The sequence below is a fragment of the Eucalyptus grandis genome, chromosome 9 (assembly GCF_016545825.1).
Source record: "Eucalyptus grandis isolate ANBG69807.140 chromosome 9, ASM1654582v1, whole genome shotgun sequence".
Lineage (NCBI taxonomy): Eukaryota > Viridiplantae > Streptophyta > Magnoliopsida > Myrtales > Myrtaceae > Eucalyptus > Eucalyptus grandis.
In genome coordinates, this window is record NC_052620.1 from 20,500,958 (window position 1) to 20,522,079 (window position 21,122).

Here is a 21,122-nt window from a genome sequence, read left to right on the forward strand (position 1 = left end):
TGGTAAAAAAATCCTAAAGCTACTTTATCCTAAATAGTGTTTAGCAAATATTTTTTTGCAAAGGGCTTTTGGGTCTAATTTTTTTTTTAAAAATAAAAAATAAAAACCCTTCAGCAAAGGACTAAGGTCGCTGGCGAGATCTAACTAGCATCAACAACCGTTGCCTGGGTCGTGCGACCTCAGGCCTCGTCACCATGGTCGCGCAACCCAAGCGGCCCTCCCACGACTTCACCAGCACCTTGCTAGCCTCTCGCTGACCCTTTGCTTGCTTGATCAACCCTCATCAGCCGCCCTCATTGGCCGCCCTTCTCAAGAAAAGATGAACAATAACGAGCATAAAACTGGAAAAATAAAAAATTGGTGATGGTAATTTTAGAAGAAATAAATTTAATTTCAGCATTTGGCAAAATGCTGAAACCCGATGATTTAGTAATGTCCCAATGCTAGCATTTGGCCGAAAGCCCATTGAGATGGGTTGGCAAAACACCTAAGCATTTCTTTAAGAGGCTTTTGAGGGAACATTGAACCAGACACACCTTTAGACTACAACCTCTCCACAAGTACCCTCCTCGAGGTCTCCGACTCCACCGAATTAGTTGAGGCTGTCTACTCCGAGTTGATTGATTGAGCCGAGTCTTTTCTCGTGAATGTGTCGGACAATGAGGCAGAGATTGGTTCGAGAGTTTGTCTCGCCTTGTGTGTAGTTGTGGCAGTGCTCTTGATCTTCACTTAATGTAACATCACCGGGTGAGTCCCAGCGGTTTCTCCTTGCTAATCTAATATGGAGGAGTGCGAACTTATCAGTAGGTAAATTGTGCTAAAGGTTCCTTAATTATGGGTAACCTTCATTTAAAGAATTTGATTTTTCAGTTCTAGGATTGATAAACGTTTGATGTACTGTTGAAGGGATTTCCAAGTTATACTTAAGGTGATCGGTTCCCAAAAATAGGAATCAGGGACTCAAATGGTTAATCCTAGGATTGTGAACCAGATCGCACCATCGGTCTGGTCTGGTCCAATGAAACTAGTCATTGGACGGTTCATGGTTCAGGCTGTTCATTTTGTACACCCTTAATTGTACCTTAGGCGAGCCCAATCCGCTCCACATCGCAATCTGCAAAAGTAGATGACGTCCCACAGTTATCGAACCCAGCGATGCAATCCACGATGGTAGCAGGAGGTCAGCCTGCGTTTCTGTTAGGCGATAGACGCCAGAGGAGACGACGACAACGCCGAACGGACATAAAGAAACGGTTAATTGACAAGCTTTGGAGGACGAGCGCGGGTGCTGAAGAAGCATGAATGGATTCGATTCAAACAGTGATGCAACCCATTTTTGGCGCCACTTTGGAGCAGAAAGGGAACCCCCTCCGACTTTTCTTGTTTTTTTTCCCCTCCCCTTTTCAATTTTTTTCCTTTTTTTTTTTTTCTTTTCGGTGTATTTTACAAACTTATCCTCCAAATAAGATAAAATTTTCATATTTTAGTTTGTAATTATCACTCCTTGGGAAGATCAAGGCGAGCCGTGATTTTTGAAGATCAACTCCTTAAGGTTTCATCGTGATTTTTAAAGTTGATTTAAAAATCACCATAATTAATTATAATGGCTATCGATTGTGAAAGCGATTTTTTTTTTTTACAAACAAATTTAAAAACGAAGAAAATTGAAAATTTGAACAAAGAGGAAAATAGAAGCTGATTGTAACACTTCATGTCGCAACTCTTCCAAGTCACGGTTCAAGGAGGTCTACAGGCGACAAGATAGCATTTAAGCTTTATAAATAAGGGAGTGAGGTGCGATAGCTCCTTCCAATTCTCCCAAATCTGTCGGGGGTGGCAATATGGATTTTATAGTGAATTATCTAAAAATTGCCACTAGACTTAATTATGAGGCTCACGGCCCATGGGCTCACCCAAGCCCAAGCTCAAGTTAAGCCACTTGTACTCGAAAGGCACTTATGGATTAATTGGACAAGGCTAATTAGCTATGAAGCCCGACCCGAGTATTCTGCACACAAAACTTATTCCTATATATTGGGCAAACGTGGGCAAAAAATTAGGCCCGATCTCTAAGGGCCCGGCCCGAGCCCATCAATTAATCATTCCAGTCGCCACTGACGCCCACCGCCGACTCCGCCGTGTTGCGGTGGATGTCCGCCATCTCGCAGCGATACTAGCACCTGCTGGATATGTCGGTGCCGCGCATGTCGCGACGCTGGCGATGGCGTGCGCGTACCTCGTCCGAGGCTTACTTCACGAAGGCGTTCTACATCTTGACGCCCGCGCTAGGCATCTACATGCTGAACCCGCTCATCGGCTTCCTCTCCCCTCAGCTCGACCCGAAGCTCCAGGAACTCGCCGAAGGCGGCAGCCCGTCCTTCCCATCCGAGGCTCCAACGAGTTCAAGCCCTTTGTCCGCCGCCTCCCCGAGCTCAAGTGTCGGTAGGTTTACGGTTGGGATCGGTTCGCATTATTATTTTCGATTGGTAATTGCAATTAGCTATCAATTGGATTTGGTGGATTTGATCTGCATCATTTCTGGGGTGAAAGATCGGATTTGTGTTCCCGGTATTCTGAGTTAGAGGTATTTTGAGAGTGGAAAGACTCGTTGGAGTTGACGATTTGTGCGTTCAAGTTTGGATAACTTGGGAGGCAGACGGGAAAATTGTCCAAAAAGTCCTAAACCTATTGCAATTTTGCCAATTGAGTCCTAAACCTTTTAATCTTGCCGATTGAGTCCTAAACCTTTTGTCGGTTGCCAATTGAGTCCATCGGCCAATTTTGGCCGGAAAATGCTACGTGGACCCGGCGTGCCACGTAGGGACTGGCGGCGCGCGTAGACAATTTTTAATAATATTTTAATATTTTTTAAAAAATTTAAAAATTTTGATTTTTTTATTTTTTGATTTTTTTTTATATTTTCTGTTTTTTTCCTCTTTTTTTTTTTCCTTTTTGGCTTTTTCCTTGGCCTTTTCCGATGGCCGGCCACCAGCCACGGCCCGCCGGCTGGCTCGCCCGCCACAGGCGAGGCCGGCGGGCATGACGGCGCGCCGAGCGAGGCCGCCTGGCCCGGTGAGGGCCGACCTCACTAGATCTAGCGAGGGGAGCCCTCGCCGGGGGTTGCCCTCGCCTAGGCAAGCGTCGGCCTCGCCCCTAGCCGAGCGGGCGACGGCTGGCCACCATCCACGGGTTGACGCCCGGCCGGCTAGGGGTGAGGGCCGGCCTTGCCCGGTGGCGAGGGGAGTCCTCGCCGAGGCTCGCCCTCACCCGGGCGGCGTCGGCCTCGCCCGAACCGGATCTGGTGAGGCCGGCCCTCGCCCAGGGCTGGGGCGGCCTCGCCTAGCGTCGCCGTCACCGGCCCGGGCCTCGCGTGGCGGGCGGCTAGCCCCGGCAGGCTGTGGCGATGGCCGGCCGTCGCTTTGTGGCCGGTGGCTGGCCACCGGAGAAGGCCAAGGAAAAAGCTAAAAAGGAAAAAAAAAATAAAAAAGAGGAAAAAAACAGAAAATAAAAATATCAAAAAAATTTAAAAATATTAAAATATTATTAAAAATTGTCCACGGCAGGCAGTCCTACATGGCACCGTCGGCGTCCACGTCATTTTCCAGCCAACGGCGGATGGACTCATTGGCAAACCGACAAAAGGTTTATGACTCAATCGGCAAAATTGAAAGGGTTAGGACTCAATTGGCAAAACTGCAATAGGTTTAGGACTTTTTGGACAATTTTCAGGCAGACGATAGATTGAATTTGTGAGAGATTGGTAAAATTTGTGTTTTTAACGTTTAGGTAGTGTTTTTCATGCTTTTCAATTGAAGACTGATCCTAGTTTTCTCAGTGGGAGTTGATTTAGGGGCCACTTTGGCATTGGTCATTCCGATTTGCTATTGATTGGATTTGGTGGAATTGATCTGCTTCATTTTGGAGGAGAAAGATGAATCGTGTGTTCTGGGTATTCTGACTTCAAGTGGAAGGATTCGATTGGCGTGATGATTTTTGCCTTCAACTTGGATTTCTTGGAGGACGTGGAATAATTTGGAATTTGTGAGAGACCGGTGAAACTGGTGTTTATTAAGTGTTAAGAATGTGATGCTTTTAGCTGGGCCTGGGGTGAAAAAGAGGTGCCTTAGGTCTCATGACTATATTCAAAATCTAGCGACTGAAGAAGTTGAATGGTGTGGAAGCATCATGTTGTCTCAGTTTCGTGTTTGCATTTTGTTATCGCAAAGCAGTCACTTGTTCTTGACTTGAGTCTGGTTTTACGTGATGTAAAAATGCCTTGATATTACTGTTTCAGCATTCTTGATCTGCTTCTGTATATGATCTTTCTTTCCATTTACATGTGGATGCTTGAGTTTATTCATGAGGGGCGATTGAAACTGACAACGTAAAGTTAACAGGAGTAAATTGAAAAGCTCAGACTCTCCTTGTGATGATATGTTTCCTTCTTTTATGTCCTTTCAGTTGTGTAGCCTTTTTATCAAACAATCTTTGACTGACTTTATTCTTGTCAGATGTATAGCCTCAATTTTTCAAACTAAATTGAGAATGTCATATAGAAGGGTCAAAAGCTTATGCTTTTGAAGATTTGAATTTTGATCCACTGATTACATTGGTTCCTTTGAGAGAGCTTTTGGATATAAAAATTTACTTCCTTCTTAGATTGGATGGTTATTTATTGAACATATTCTTCTTGTCTCTCAATGGAAGGTTACAAATCTGACGGGCATTTGAGATTGCTTTCGTGATGATGTTCTTCAGCGTGGTTGATGTATCTGTCTTCTGGCCAGTACTCCTTTCTACTGGGTCGTGTCGTTTACGCTTGCAATGAGGAGACAGATAATGCTTATGGTCAAGTACAAATATGTCCCAATTTCTTTCAGCAAATGGGTATGCAAAAAAAAAAAAATTCCCTGCATGTCCGCTTCTCCAATTTTTTGCTTTGTATAGTTATTTTGCCTTTTGACTCTACTTCTTTTTCATCAGCGCTATGATGGAAAGAGAGCATCTTCAACTGAGAGTGCGAGCCTTCCGAGGGATTAAATATTTCGAGTATGATCTATCTATAGTTCTCGAGTAGGCTTGTCTTATCCCTGGTGTCATGCCAGCTGATGGAGCTTTCTCACAGCAAAAGATTGGGTCAAAAACTATTTTGGCATGTTGCCTGATACTCCACCTATCTTAAAGAGATCTTTTAGAAAGCCTACAAAAACCATCACAGAAACTTCTCGAGAGGAGTGTATTAGTTGTAATTTTTCTGTCTTAGCTTTAATAAGGGGTAATCCCAATTTGTCCTTTAGACATGGCCTTTTTTTCTTCTTTTTTTTTACTGCTGTCATTTTAATATAGCTAAAGTTCTCAGTTCCCTTTTTATTACCTATATTGTTTATCTCCTCATCCTTTATTAACTCTCCCTTACCCATTCAATTTACGAGAGGATGTACTGTTGTAACATGAATTAGCTTCAAAATCCTAATGATTTCTGTATTCAAACATTGTTATAGGATTTCTCTTGGTGCTCGAAGGAGGATGATTATCAGCGATGGATGTCTTTACTTTCACACTCATTGAACGAGGATTCCATAGCATTAATCGGTAATGGTGTTTGTTTTAAATGACAACCTTCTACTGGAAGCTAAGGTTGTTTTTGCTCTTGGGTGGACAATAAAAGTGTCAGCCTTGGCCAGTTCAGAGTCCCTCTCTTGCTTGCCTTTCATAGGTTCGCAGTACATATACTGTCAGCCATGATTTGTTCTTATTTAAGATGGGAGCGGTTACCAGAAAGCTGCTTTAAAGATGCTTGTGGAGTTGTTAGGAGGCTTTGAGGTTTGTTCTAATGGCTCAAGGCTTTTAGGAATTGGTAGAACAAATCTATTTGATCAACGTCCTCAGGGAAGTTGATCAAGTTGCCATGAAGATTACGTATGAGGTGATGTTGTTGCTGCAATTGAAACGAGACTGCTTGAAGCTATCAAGTTGAGGCAGAGTGACCTTGTCCTCGGGGAAGTTGATCAAGTTGCCATGAAGATTACGTATGAGGTGATGTCGTTGCTGCAATCGAAGCGAGACTGCTCGAAGCTATCAAGTTGAGGCAGAGTGACCTCGTCCCATTGGGGATCAGAAGCCATGGGATCTGGAGGATCCCATCCTTGAACGGAATTTCCCAGAACCTGTCCATCTTCCTCTTTCTGAATTTGATCACAGCATGCCAGAGCTCTGTCACACAGTAAATGAGCTGCTGCTGCCTCTTGTTGGTGACCTGGTTGGAGCGCAACCATCGCTTTGATCCACGGCCTTGGCTCTGGCTTCGAGCCCAAGCGGAGGAGACTCTGCTGGAACACTTCGAGGCAATGGAGCTCGCCCTGCTCCGATAACGGGTCAAAGGGGCTGGCATAGCTGAGAGACTCCAGCCTATTGCGGCTAAGCTTGGTCTAAGGCTTGTCCATCGCCATTAGAGGATTGAAGAACCAGAACGCCAGCTTGGCCACAAGCCTCTTCTGGTTGTGGTTGCCGAGCTGGAGGCTGAGCAGCTCGTCAAGTATGAAAAGCGGGATCTGATTCTTGAGCATGATCATGTCCCGCTCGATCGTGTGTATATGGGTACCTGCATTGAGAAGACCAGGTCAATGTGAGGGTAGCCAGGTTCCTTGAACCCCCTCGGCGACTCCTTGGAAACGCTCAATCACAAAGTGCCCGTCAAGAATCATAATCTCCAACAGCTCGTTGCTGCTCAATGGATATCATCCCCTCGTAGCAAGCGCAAGCTCTTTCCTCGACCCCTTCACTGGGTCTATATAGAGGCTTATCTCATGACCAGTGTGCCTGAGGATGTGGTGGGGGCAGCACCACGTGTGCTGGTCCATCTGGCAGAGGCACTTCTTACTGTGGTAGTACCGCCCGAGGGAGACGATCGAGGTGATGTAGGCCTTGTCCTCACCATCTTGAGATACTGCAGGATCGAATGGAGATGACCCATTCGCACTCGGGCGGCCTTAGCTCAGCTTTGGAGACAGTTTCGCCCCAGTGGTTCTCGAACTCTCTACCTGCTCGGCCCTCGGTTTTCGGGTGTAGAGGCTCGCCGGACCCGAATCTCTCTGGATCGAGCTCACCAGATCGGTGAGTTCTCTTTCTCTCTTGATCCGTTTAGTTGTTAGCCTCTGGTTCCTCTCCCGTTCGCTCCCTCTGACTCGAACGCTTTCTCCCTTTCGATCGCTCTCTCGCGCACCTGATCTGACCCGCTGGAACGGCCGGTCGAGGAGCTTGAAGTTTAGGGCTCAGACAGCGTCGTCGGCAGCGACGGCTTCGATCCTTCGCCGATTCATTCAAGCTGAGCTTCACGTAGTGCGGTATTCCTTCCGAGGTAAGTTTCCTACTGTTCCTTACTTACAGGGACTATGTCATGCATTCTTGAACTTTGCCAACCTGTGCTGCTTCTTGGCCCACTTCCAGAGACTATGTCATGCATCAAATTTTGTGAAAGATGACCTTTTCATTGTTCTTTAGAAATGAATAGATGAATGGCCATTTATACTTATTTTGTCTGTCCCTGGATTGTATGTTTCCATCATCTCCTTTCACTATGAGATAGCTTGTCTCTAGTTTGCAAGTCTGGCAACCTATGCTGATCAGAACAAAAGGGTTTTGACAATGATCCCTACGATCCTTCTAAGCCTTGTAAGCTTTGAAATCTTTCAAGTGCGATTCAGAGAATCTCTTCCTGCAATAGTTTGGAAAACATTTGTTTCTGTATTACATTGATTTTTAACATGCTTCAGCTGTATGAATAATATAGAAGTAGGTTTTTGTGGGTGGGTAGTGTGAAACAAAATTTGCATTACAATTCACTATTCTGCCAAGTCAATTTGTATTGCCATTACAATTCACTGGCTCATCACTACAGTCTCAGTTACCTTTAGATAGTCTGGATGTTATTGCTTCTACTTGTTACAGAATAATCACATCTTTGTAAATGGGTTTAATGTCCCTTTCAAGACTTTCTAAGGACCTCTCCTCGATACCTCCAGTCAACTCTTTTTCCAAGACTGACTTGTAATGCATGTGTTTTATCATCCTGTATCTGTGTAACATACTGTGGCATGAATGACCCCACCACATCTTGTGGTGTTTAAGAAATGTTCCACCGAGCATACTATAATAGCTGCAAGTTTCATGTCTTGATATGACTTCTCTCTTCTGATACTTGCTTGACTGACTCGCCTAAGGGTTTTGTTTTGAGATGCATTTGCTTGCTGGTTTTGCGATCTATGTCCTATAGAATACTTCAAATATATTAGTTAAGCCTTGCTGTAATTGTTTTCCTGACACTGAATGGAGTGAATAGTGCCAGCACGAAACTATTACTTTTTCATAGGTAGAGATAGCAAGGTTATCGGTGACATGCATTTTGTAAATGTTTGTTCAGAAGGGAAAGATGGACTGGATCATGAGACTTTTGGTCCAAATGTTATATTGATTTCTTGATTTGAGATACTGCTGTTGTGATTGTTGGACATGCTATATTTTTTTTTTCAGAATTTTTGGAGTTGATTCGATTAGGGAAATGCTGTCTTTTTTGTGGTTAGTTGCTGTTAGTCTTGAGATGAGATAGTAGATGTGTCCCATTGGTTTCAATATGTTGTAGAATGCCGGTGACATGCTACCATGTTCTATTCCTGATTGACTTGTTCATGTTCTTGAATTTTTAGAAATTCATGCGTTAAGAATTTTGAGAAACTCCCTTCATGAAAGTTGTTCCTCATGATGTGCTTGATGTTTTGTACTTTTCTTAGAGCCAATTGTCCATGGGTTTTACTCCGATTGCTTTGATCTTAGTTGTGATGATTGTTTCTTTCATTTGTATTTACCTAGTCATAAATTTCTTAGATTAGGTTTAGATTAGGACCCCGAAGATGGAGAAGGCGTAAAGATGGTGGAGGTCGATGTCCACTCCGACCGTTGTCATGTAATATTCATTTTCCCGACATATGTTGTGGCACCCCTCAACAGCCCCTGAACCGTTAGGGTCGCCATAGCTCGATTACCATTCTCTTGCTTGACCTGAAGGTCTATCAATCCTGGGGGTTTATATCTTTTAGGTCGGTCTCTGCGCAATTTATACGGCGGAAGCGTATCCAACAACTCCCTTCCCTATATTCAGAAAACGATGCACACCAACTAAGACATTTATAGGTAAAGTCGAACACTTTTATTTACTTAAACCAGATGGACATCATTCATCGGTACATCAAAATGACGTAGTCTTCTATACTCGGCTATACTTCAAAAGATGACCAACATCTTCTCCAATAGTCGTATACTTAAAGTTCATCGATCAGTGTCGGTGTCCAAAAATTCCTTCCTTTGCTCTCCTCCTCCTTGCAGTTATATCCAACCACTCGATCCATCTACCGATGGCAGGGGCAGCAGAGGTATCTTGTCTAGTCTGAAATGTTAGTCCTCAAACGGGGTGAATACAACCACTCAGTAATAAAAATCCACCAAACTACACGATGCGTCAGACAAAACAATCAAGGTATCACGAATAAAGCACATATCATCCATGCATTCGAACATACCTCACCATACAACCATGCATTATCACCATACAACATGCATATACCACCATGTACTTGTACATATACCATCAAGCAGCCATGCATATACCACCATGCAACGTGCATATACCACCATGCACTTGTACATACATCATCAGGCAGCCAAGCATATATCACCATGCAACGTGTATATACCACAATGCACTCCATGCTTGCATTTTCATGAGGCTCATCCCATGCCATATGCACACATTCATGTGGATGATTCAATTCTCAATTTTATCTTTCACAAGGATCTCATCATTTTTCTTTCCAGGGACCAGTGTTTGCATCCCTCATTTATCGCTCGCACCCAACCTGGCATCGCGAGGAGCCTCCGGCACACACCTCCGGGCATCTCGCATCCCACCTGGCATCACGAGGATTCTCCGGGGCTCGCCATGAAAATGGTTACCCCTACCCTCCGGGCATGCATCATAATACAACCCCTCATCTTTCGGGCATGTATCATAATACAACCGAGCATCCCGACACTCCCGGGGAAAACCTCTGGTCATGTATTCATAATACAACCAAGCATCCAAAAGGCATCGACTCATTCAAATCTTTGGGCATCCCGACTCCCGGGGCATCGTCGGCTCACACCTCCGACGGTATCATCATTATCACAATGTATATTCACATATATGTCTCATTTTCAACATGGCATTTGATGCAACAATATCAAAGGTCTCAACCAGCTTTTGATGTCATATAACATGCCATATGTCACCACATGTACAGAAAAATCAACCACTCAAGACATTATATCACATGGAGCAAATTCATTTAATTTTTGAAAATGCAGCAAATTTCCGGATAAAAACAGATTGTACTCCTTTGGTCATAATTCTTGAAAAATTAGCAAACAGCCTTAATAATTTCCAAAAATTTTACATGTTATATACAAGATCTAGAGGAATATATTTCGTGAAGAACACCATATCAAAATAACATCATACAATTCGGTACAGTCCACGCATTACAGACTTTTTAACTTCGGAATATTGCCATACATAGTTTCATTCACAATTTCAGTAAAAATTCTAAATTAGCTCCAAAAATTCTGAAAATTTTATATGTTATATAAAAGGTCCATAAGTAAATATTTCATGCAGAACTCGAAATCAGATTGGTGATAGATTAAAAACTATAATAACTATAACCGTCCTAACCTCGGCCTCAAATTCCAGATCTAACCGTTTTGGATAAAGATTGTTTCACCAACTTAAACTCATCCATTTCCTCTAAAATTTTAGTATGTTACTCCTTAACATGTCATCTTCAACTTTCATTCAGAATACGAGATTAAATTTCAACCGGAGAATTTTATAAAATTCACAGAATCACACTAGGTCAGCATTACGATTTCCAGATCTAACTTCTTTAAAGAAAAATAGTTTCACCGGTCTATACTTGTTCATTTCTTCCGAAATTTCGATATGTTACTCTCCAAGAAGTTCTCTACAGTTTTCATCAAGAAGTCGAAGTGAGACTCCAACTAAAAAGTCGCATGCAGCTCAAGAATTCATCAAAGGTCAGACTGCCTTTCTAGAAAACAGAATGCAAGGCTACCATATTTTTCCCTAGAGCTTCAAATTTCTTCACTTCTACCACAACTAAAGTTTATCATCCCTTACACCACCGGCCGCGGTGGCTCCGCTGGTAAGTCTTCCCCACCGTGGGGGGACCCACTGACCCCTTCTAGGAGGGAGAGGGTTCGACTCACCGCGGAAACGCTTGGCGTCTTACCCGTTCCATGGGGGTGGTGGGTCCTCCCGTGGGGCCCTAGGGTTTATCCCCGTCACCCCGGACCTCCCGAGGCTGTCCGTGTTGGTACGGTGTGCAGGTACCCTGGGTCATAAAAAAAAAAAAAAAGCTTATCATCCCTTACAACACATATCACAGCAAGCAAATGGTAGGTTTTAGGACTCTACTTGCCTCAAATCCGAGCACAAAACACAGCGACAAACGGCGGGCAAGGAGGCGAACGAACGGTGGCGAACGGCAGCAAATCGGCCTCCCTCTTCCCCTTCTTCTCTCGCTCGCTCAGACGGTAACTCTCTCTCTCTCTCTCACTCTCTTTCGGCACCTAGTTCCGACCGCCCCCTTCCCTTTTTTCCTTTTGGTTGAATAAAGCCCTTGCATGCTTCTATTTTTGCATGGAGGGACACTTGTCTCCAAGAAGGAGACAAGTGTCTCCCTTGTTGAAGACACTTGGAGGAAGCCGTCCGGCTCCTCCCCTCCCCCTCCATGCGGTCGACAGCCCAATGGGCTTCATGGGCCGGCTTTTTTGGCCCACTTTAGGCTCAACACTCTTGGGCCTAAAGTCCAAACTTAAATGGCCCAAAATTTTGTTAAACAAGTCCATGTTTACTTTTAATAATTTACCTTAAATCCCCACTTATATAAATACTAAATTACAATTTCATATGGCCATAAAACTTGAAATCATAAATCAATAAATTCCAATTTATAAAACACATGGCCAATGACAGAATTTTCTTTCCTATCAAATAATTATCCATTAAAAGCTTGGCCATAAATCTTATTGCAAATCATTGATCAAATGGCTACAATACAACTTGATGGTACTTCCATCACCTATTCATAGGCTTTAATGCCTCCAGAAATTGCCATGAAATTTTGGGATGCCACATATGTCTTGGGTTCCATTTGCTGTATAAAACCCGACAAGTTGCGAGTTTTCTCTTTTTCTCTTTCTCTTTTAATTGTGTTCTCTTTTATATTTTTTAGGATTGCATGATAGATTTACTGCTTTCCTTGATTGTCTACTTATTGTCTTGCAATTTTAATTCCATTGATTGTTTTCTTTTCATGCTTTTCTAGAAATAGAATAGAATGAAATTAACCAATCACGCATGATCACTTAGTCTAGGATTAATGATCTCGAAAATGTAAAAAGAAATGCATTGACATGTTAGGAAAAACACAACATACTGTTTAGGTACCAAAAAGGCGTTAATAGAAATATTAGCGTAAGTCCCCGAACCTAGATATTTGGTTGCGTAGGAATCAAGGGAATACTCCCAACCCTTGATTGGGTTTTCTAGCCGACCCTCGAAACGAGGCTAGTGGCGACTCCCGTCTATTTTTAGGTTGTTATAAATGATTAGATCATATAAAATTCGTTGCCACGCAAGGTATGAGCTTGGGAGAGCTCGTGATCTCGTGGAGGAAACTCTCGTGATCAAAGTATCCCTAAACCCGACCTTTCCCTCCTTTGACATCGAGGGGCGGCGAGATCGGGTCGCGACAAGGCACAATCTAAGATTTATTAATTGCAAAAGGGGGAAATTATAGTCCTTTATCTAGGGTTGACATGAGGATTGGCAATAGCCAAAAATAATAATAAGAAGAACAAAAGAAAATACAAAAGAAATTGCACCATATAATTTGATTAATTCAGTTCGACATTTATGTATCAGATAATTAACACTGGATGAGAAATCAAGACCGTGGCTTGTAGTAGGTAGAGACTGCATAGAAGGACTGTACACAAGTAAGCACAAGTAAAACGAAAGCAGCAATCAAGGAAATGATTGACCAAGGATTGTTGAAGTACTTGTTCTTGAGAATGGCTTTCCAGGCATTCCACTTGCGGGTGAGAAAGGCCCTCGAGATACCCGACAAGAACGTGAGACAGTTTCTTATAACAGCATGGCATGTATTGAGAGGATGAAAATAGGCGTTTGAGGGAACAAATCCAAAGTAGTAGTATACATCCAGATGATTATGTATGTCCCAAAGATAACTGCCTTTTCGGTGGAAGGCCACCTCCTGGCAAAGCCGGTGGAAGAGATCAACCACCTCGGCATCGCTTCCAAGGCAGTGGTGGATGATCCTTCGGTTGCGGAGGTACAGGACGTCCTCTGGGGAGTTGATCAAGTTGTGCATGAAGATTACGTACGAGGTAACGTAGTGGCTGCAATTAAAGTGAGACTGCTCGAAAGCTATCAAGTTAAGGAAGAGCGACCTCGTCCCTTCGTGGATCTCAATTGGTGGGATCCCGAGGATCCCATTCTCGAAATGGATGTCGCCCCAACCATCGCTAGATCTCCACTTTATCTGGATCCCGGCTTCCTGGAGCTCGCTCAAGCAGAAAGTGAGCCGTTTCCGGCCCTGCGACCATTTCTTGGTCTTGGGCCGCTTGAGGCCCAAGTGCCAGAGGCTCCTCCGGACCACTTCGAGGCAATGGACCTTGCCATGGTCGTATAACGGGTCGAACTTTAGTCTTTGCGGGAGTCCTTGTCAATGGGGTGCACCATCTCCACTACCACATAGCCCGCGCTGACCTTAGTCAAAGGGACCCCAATCAGAGGGCTGAAGAACTGGAGTGCCAGCTTGGTCACATGCTCCTTCTGGTTGGGGTCACCGAGTTGGAGACCAAGCAATTGGTCGAGTATGAAGAGCGGGATCTGATTCTCGAGCATGATCATGTCCCGCTGGATCTGAAGTATTGATTCCCGCATTGAGAAGACGGGGTCATTGGGACGGTAGCCGAGTTTCTCGAATCCCTCGGCAAATCCCTGGAACATCTCAATCACAAAGCACCCATCGAGAACCATCATCTCCACGAACTCATTGCAGCTCATGGATATCCTTCCCTCGTAGCAGGCACGAGCTCTCCACTCGACCTTCTTCACCGAGTCTAGATAGAGGGCTATCCCCTGACCGGAGCGCTCGAGGATGCGGTGGAGGCAGCGCCACTTGTGCCGCTCCATACGGCGGAGGTGCTCCTCACCGTGGTGGTACGGCCCGAGGGAGACGATCTGGGGGACCCAGGCATTGTCCTCACCATGCTTGAGATGGCGTGGGACCCGGTAAATGGAGAGATTTGCCCACGAGCCTGGCATGTTTTCCTGGCGACCTTGCGTGAGCTTCTCTTCAATGGAGATGACCCACTCGGACCTGGGAGGCCTCGGCTCATAGGCGGGGACGATTTCACCCCCACAGGTTGATTTCTTGGGGAGTCGAGATTCCACAGTTTCTCGAAGCTTGAGAGTGGTCACATACCAAGCCAAGAGCTCCTTGTCGTAAACAACAGCCATTTCTTGTGAAGAACTGGTCTGTGTTACTCTGCCTTCGCCTTAAATGGGCTTTCATCCTTCGAATTGATGCTCTAAACAAAAGTAAAATTAAAAAAAAAAAGAAAAGAATTGCTACTTTAATAATGGCTACAGGTTTAGGCTTTCAACTTCTTTGTCTTCTTTTGTATTTAAGCTACACCAGCTAATTCCCATTATATTCCCTTTGGACGTACAAGCTTGCACTAGATCAATTCGATTTCGCAGCCAAGAACGAAGAGAAGATAAGACGGCCGTTTTGGACTTTGGGGTAAAAAGTAAAGTAAATTATGAGCATGCGGGGCCCACTTAGATAAAAGAGAGTGCGAAATCTCCTTTGTCAATGTTATAGGCCCAGCCTAAGCAAAGACAAGAGGAAATGGGTCCCACTTATGCACACGTGTCCACCCACTCGTCAATCACGCTTTCCACGTTCCTAAATTTCCTTTTATCTACGCCGGGAATGCGCATGCGAGGCGAGTATAGATGATGCCCGTTCCATTAACGAGGAGCTGGCGTAAAATCGATTGAGACAGTGCAAATACCCAAATGATTTGTTCTTGTCTTTTTTTTTTTTTTTGGTTCCAAAAATCGTTTGTACTTGACCTGTGTGGGGGATTGCACCTTTATTAACTGCTTAATCGAAGCACCAATCAAGAATTAAATTCGCAAAGATTTTCTTTAGATATTCATATAACTCATGCATGAAATACTTTCTTCCTTACTTTGTCAAGAAGTTTTTTTCACATAGTACTTATATCATATGACAATAGCACGTAAAAAAGATGGTCAATAAAGAACGGGAAACATGTTGATTGTAATTAATGGAGAAATGCTCTATTTACTGAGTTTGCCAAAATTTTGTTGGCCGATTTTGACATATCTAGAATTACTTGAATGTGACGACATCATGCAAGATGAATTTTTTGATTGTGTATTCATGCATACGAGATTGTTTTAAAGAATCATGTTTTTATCCACCCCTTTCCTTTAATCACTTTTTTAAGGTAAGTTACAAAATAGAGCCTTGTCTAGCCACCGAGGCCACCGGCGAGGCTCGGCCTCACCCGAGATCGATGAGGCCGAGCCTCACGCAGTGGCTGGCGAGGCTTCGGCGAGCTCGCGAGCTTGCCCAGCCGGTCGCTAGCTACGCCGTGGCCGGCGACCGGTCACAAAGAGAAAGAAGGAAAAAAAAAAAAAAAAAGAAAAAAATATGAAAAATATTGAAAAATTAAAAGAAACAATAAAATTATACAAGTTTATCAAATGAATTTTATTCCTAGGATAGAATTTTTGCAATTACCAAGCGTGTTCTTATACTCAAAAATTGTTCTCAGGAACAAAAACAAAAAAAAACATATTTCTATTTAAAAATTGTTCAAAACAGAAACGTTATTAAACGTGCCCTTTAATGTCTAGGTTATTGGAACAAAGGAGAGTATCTTTCCAAAATGGCCGGTTCAAAACGAGCTTATAATAGTCTAGCCCTTATGACGTCACGTCATCATTTTTTTTTTTTTTTTTTTTGCGTGCGACCAGAATTTGAGCTCTTCCGTCCTGGGTAGACGTCATGGGAGCGCTTATCCATCCGGGAGCCGCAGGGCGGTGGTGTCACGTCATCATATTGATAATGTAAAAGCGTGATAAACAACATTGCCCCACCTTACCCATACAGGGTACAATTATTGGATTGGCTTTTCATATGTCCAATCTCACCGTGAAGCACATGTACATATAGTCCCCCCGTTTACGTCACACGGAATGGTTGGACTTGTATTTTGCCCCGCTTGTCCTTTAAATTAGATTTTCATAAATCAGAATACTTTAATTATTTACTGATGTGAAAAATAGATAGTCAAATATAGTATCATTTTGCATGTAGGAATCGGTGATAATGCCTCACTCCCCTAAAAAATAGCGTTAAAAGGATAGCACAGTTTTAGATATCACTATGCCCATCTATCCTCTCTCTTACAAGCTATCGAGTGAGTTTCAATTTCTTTGGATTCTTTCTCTTTCACCAAACTGTTGTATGTACTCAATGCGGTGCCTTTCAAGTATATAGAGAACGGGTTGAACTGAATAGAAGATGAATGTGCATGATGCAACTAATATGCTATGAACCGGAAAGACGTGTGGTCCTTCTTCGGAGACTTTGAATGGCAGGCCTCGACTGGGCGACACTTGAAGATGTGGTAAAAAAAATACCCAAACTTCTAGGCACAATACAGATAATGCCCGTTCTGTTGACGAGATGCGAGCATAAAATCGATTGAGACAGCCCACATACCAAATGATTTGTTCTTTTGTCTTTTTTGCTTCCTAAAATTGCTTGTACTTGATCTGTGTGAGGGATTGCACCTTTATTAACTGCTTAATAGAAGCAAAATCCAATAATTAAATTTGCAAAGATTTCCTTTAAGGTGTTCATGTAACTCATGCATGAAATACTTTCTTCTTTCCTTCGTCGAGAAGTTATTTCACATAGTACTAATATCATATGACAATAACACGTAAAAAAATATGGTCAATAAAGAACGGGAAACATGTTGATTGTAATTAATAAATAAATGCTCTATTTACTGAGTTTGCCATAAATTTTGTAGCCAATTTTGACATATTTAGCATTACTTGATTGCAATGACATCATATAAGATGAATATCTTGATTATGTATCAATGCATATGTTATTGTTTTAAAGAATTATGTTTGTAATCCACCCCTTTCCTTTAATCACTTTTTTTAAGGTGAGTTATAAAATAGACATTATCTGTATTTATAATTAATTAGTTTAGGTGTAGATTATGATTATAATTGGTAATCTAGCAAATCATGGCAACAAGGAAGGAAAATATAGTCATTTTCTGAAATCGATAATTCAAGGATAGTGTTTTTTTTTTTTTTTTTTTTTTTTGGAAAGGGGGCGCTGGCCGGGTGGGTGGGTGGAGTGGGGCCGGCGCTTATCATTTTGTGAGCACCTTTTCCCCAGGTGCACTCATTCGGCTCAAGGATGCAAGGTTGATCAACCGTGCACTGTGCACTCATTAGGCTTAAGGATCCATAAAGACTAGGAAGTCTTTTTCTAGATTAATTGTATGAACTCGAAATCTTAGAATAAACAAAGACCAAAAAGTCTTTTCCTTGATCAACAGAGCAGCTATCCGAACTTGAAATTTTGGAGAAAACAAAGACTAGGAAGTCTTTTTCTAGATTAATTCATATGATAGTTCACGAAAGCCTTAAACAAAGACTAGGAAGTCTTTTTCTAGATTAATTCACATGGTAGTTCACAAAAGCCTAATAACGGGACCACTGTCAGAATTGAAATCTTGAAATAAACAAAGATCAGAAAGCCTTTGTGTAGATCAATTCGTAATCTTTCTATAAAGAATTCCAATTAATCAGTCCTAGGAATCTTGGAATAAACAAACAACAAAAGGTTTTTTTAATCAATTTATACTATGTCCATAAAGTATAACCAATTAATCAGTCTCATTTATATTTTTCTTTTTTTCCTGATGATAAAACACAAATCGCTTTGATGGTCGTTAATAATTGTTCACCCATCATACAAACTAGCAACCATAGATTTACTTAATATGCGAGCACTCTCTAAAGCATAATAGCGGTCGAGCATTGAAATTGGTCACAAATGAAAAAAAAAAAAATGAAGAGTTCATAAAAATTTGAACATTACAAGATCTAACGGTTTAAAATGTTAGAACAAACCGTTACCCTCTTTAATTTTTTATCCCCGATATTATCTCTCATAAGATAAACAAGTTTGGCAAAAGAAATTAGTTAAAAATGTGAGAAGTTTTTATCTTTTTATACTTCAACTCTATTATTACTAGTCCAAAAATTTAATTAGAGCATTTAGCTTAATTTTCCCGAAGAGTTAGTTGAAATTAATTGTCTTCGGATCTCACATAGAAATCTCAACATATGCATGAAGTGGTTCAATAAATAGTTTGTACTCATGGTGGTTCAAGTGAGCTTAGTAATGCGACCATAGAGCTTTTCTAAATCAATGGTCAAAACTTAGAATCTTGGAATAAACGAAGATCGAATTCTTTTTTTCTCGATCAGTTCATACAGTGGTTCACAAAAGCCTAATAACAGGACCGCTGTTACAACCGAAACCTTAAAATAAACAAACACCAGAAAACCTTTGTATAGATCAATTCATATTCTTTTACAAAGAATTCCAGTTAATCAGTCCTAGGAATCTTGGAATAAACAAACAACAAAAAGTATTTTCTTTTAGATCAATTCATACTATGTCCATAGAGAATAATCAAATAATTGGTCTCATTTATATATATTTTCTTTTTTCTTGATGCTAAAAGACAAATTGCTTTTGCTATTCGTTATTAATTGTTCACCCATCATACAAACTAGAAACCATAGATTTATTTAATATGCGAGCACTCTCTTAGGCGTAATAACGGTTGAGTATGAAAATTAGTCACAAAAGAGAAATAACTAAAGAATTTATAAAAATTTGAACATTACAAGATCCACTGGCCTAAAATGTTAGAACAAATCATTACCCTCTTTAATTTTTCTCCCGATATCATTTATCTTAAGATAAACATGGGCAAAAGAAATTAGTTAAAAATGTGAGAAGTCTTAACCTTTTTATCCTTCAACTCTATTATTACTCCTCCGAAAATTGAAGTAGAGCATTTAGTTTAATTTTGCCATAAGAATCGGTTGAGATTAATTGTCTACAGATCTCACACAGAAATTTCAATATATGTACGAGCTGGCTCAATACATAGTTCGTCCATGTGGTGATTCATGCGACCTTAGTAATGCGAGCGGAGAGTTTTTCGAGATCCGTGGTCAAAACTTGAAATCTTGGACCAAACAAAGACCACAAAGTTATTTTAGATCAGTTCATATAGTGGTTCACGAAAGCCTAATAGGACCACCATCAAAACTTGAAGTCTTGAATTAAACGAAGACCATGAAGTCTTTGTCTTAATCAATTCATATTCTTTTCATGAAGAATTCCAATTAATCAATTCTAGGAACCTTGGAATACACAAAGACTAGAAAGTATTTTTATAGATCAACTCCTACTCTATTCATAAAGGATAACCAATTAACCAATCTCATTTCTATTTTCTTTTTTTCTTGATGCCAAAAGACCAATTGCTTAGCTGTTCATTATAATTGTTAATCCATTATACAAATTCAAACTAGCAACCTTAAGTTTATTTAATATGTGAGCACACTCTTAGGCGTAACAGCAGCTGAGTGTGGAAATTAGTCACAAATGAAATTTAAATAAAGAGTTCATAAAAATATAGACGTTACAAGATCTCAATGGATTGATATGTTTACAATGTAAATTAGATCGGAATCGTCCTAATTCCTTTGCCTAGGAGAAGACAAAGTAGTAGTAGCAACATCAATTTCTGGGTTTATAATACTTTTCCTATTCCCAATATTAGAGCTTGTTCTTTGTTCGGGAAACTCAGCACTGGGACATAGTGACTGTTTCTTTCCGGAACAGTGACTCCTCGGCTATAGCTTCTCCTTCAACCAATGCATCATCATCAGTTGCATTCTCCCACAATCTGGTCAAATTAAAAGCAACAGAAATGATAGACAAAATGACACCACAAAAACCAAGAAGCAGCAAAAAATAAAATCCATGTAAAAACTGGCTCAATACGATTAATCTCTCTGTATAAGCTTCTATAGAGAAAAAATAAACTAAAGTGAATGGAAAAGACAAGAAGCTCCATAATATGAGCTTTTCTGCACTACATTTCTCAGAGGACAAGACTCACCCAGAACTGTTGCTACAGGCCTTACGCATGTAGGACATGTTGAGTTTTTAACATAAGGCTTAGTCTGTGAATTGCTAATTTAATGGCTAAAGGGTTTTGGACGATTTTCTCCCCCAAAACGAGCTTCATAATATCGTAGCCCTTAGGAAGTCAGAATTTGTCGTCGTACTGATAATGTGAAAGTGTAACTAATGACACGCCCCGCCGACCAAAAAAAAAAAACACGCCCTGCCCCGCCTTACCCATACATAGCACAATCGGACACCTCATGCGAACGGTCGGGTTTTATTTTTGCCCCACTAAGCCGTTTAGTTAGATTTAATAATTTAATTATTAATGGGAGAAATAGGTAGTCACATATTGCAGCATTTTGCGTGTAGGAATTTGATCTCTTCGGATACTTTCTCTTTCGCTAAAAAAGTGTATGTACACATCTCGGGGTCAATTGTCGGAACTTCATTACAATGAATGGACAATTTGCTGCAGTCACGTGGCATCATTCACACTGTGGGCAAGTCAATTACGTCTTTTGAAGCAAAAATAATTGTGAATTATTTTGTAAAAAATCCATCAATGGATAAATGTATTGATTAATCACTTTATCTCATCTCTAACGTATTTCAGTTTTAAATATTGAATCT

General features: G+C 41.5%; 1 protein-coding gene across 1 annotated transcript; it reads right to left on the minus strand.

Moving 5' to 3' along the window:
- Positions 1 to 13,840: 13,840 nt before the first annotated feature.
- LOC120288451 (UPF0481 protein At3g47200-like) lies at positions 13,841 to 14,662 on the minus strand. Its single transcript, XM_039302436.1, has one exon. It carries the CDS (start codon positions 14,660 to 14,662, stop codon positions 13,841 to 13,843), a length of 822 nt encoding a protein of 273 aa, XP_039158370.1.
- Positions 14,663 to 21,122: the final 6,460 nt, after the last annotated feature.

Bases quoted from the DNA above. Each gene is read 5' to 3' on its own strand.
- LOC120288451 (XM_039302436.1), bottom strand. From the start codon at position 14,662: ATGGCTGTTGTTTACGACAAGGAGCTCTTGGCTTGGTATGTGACCACT.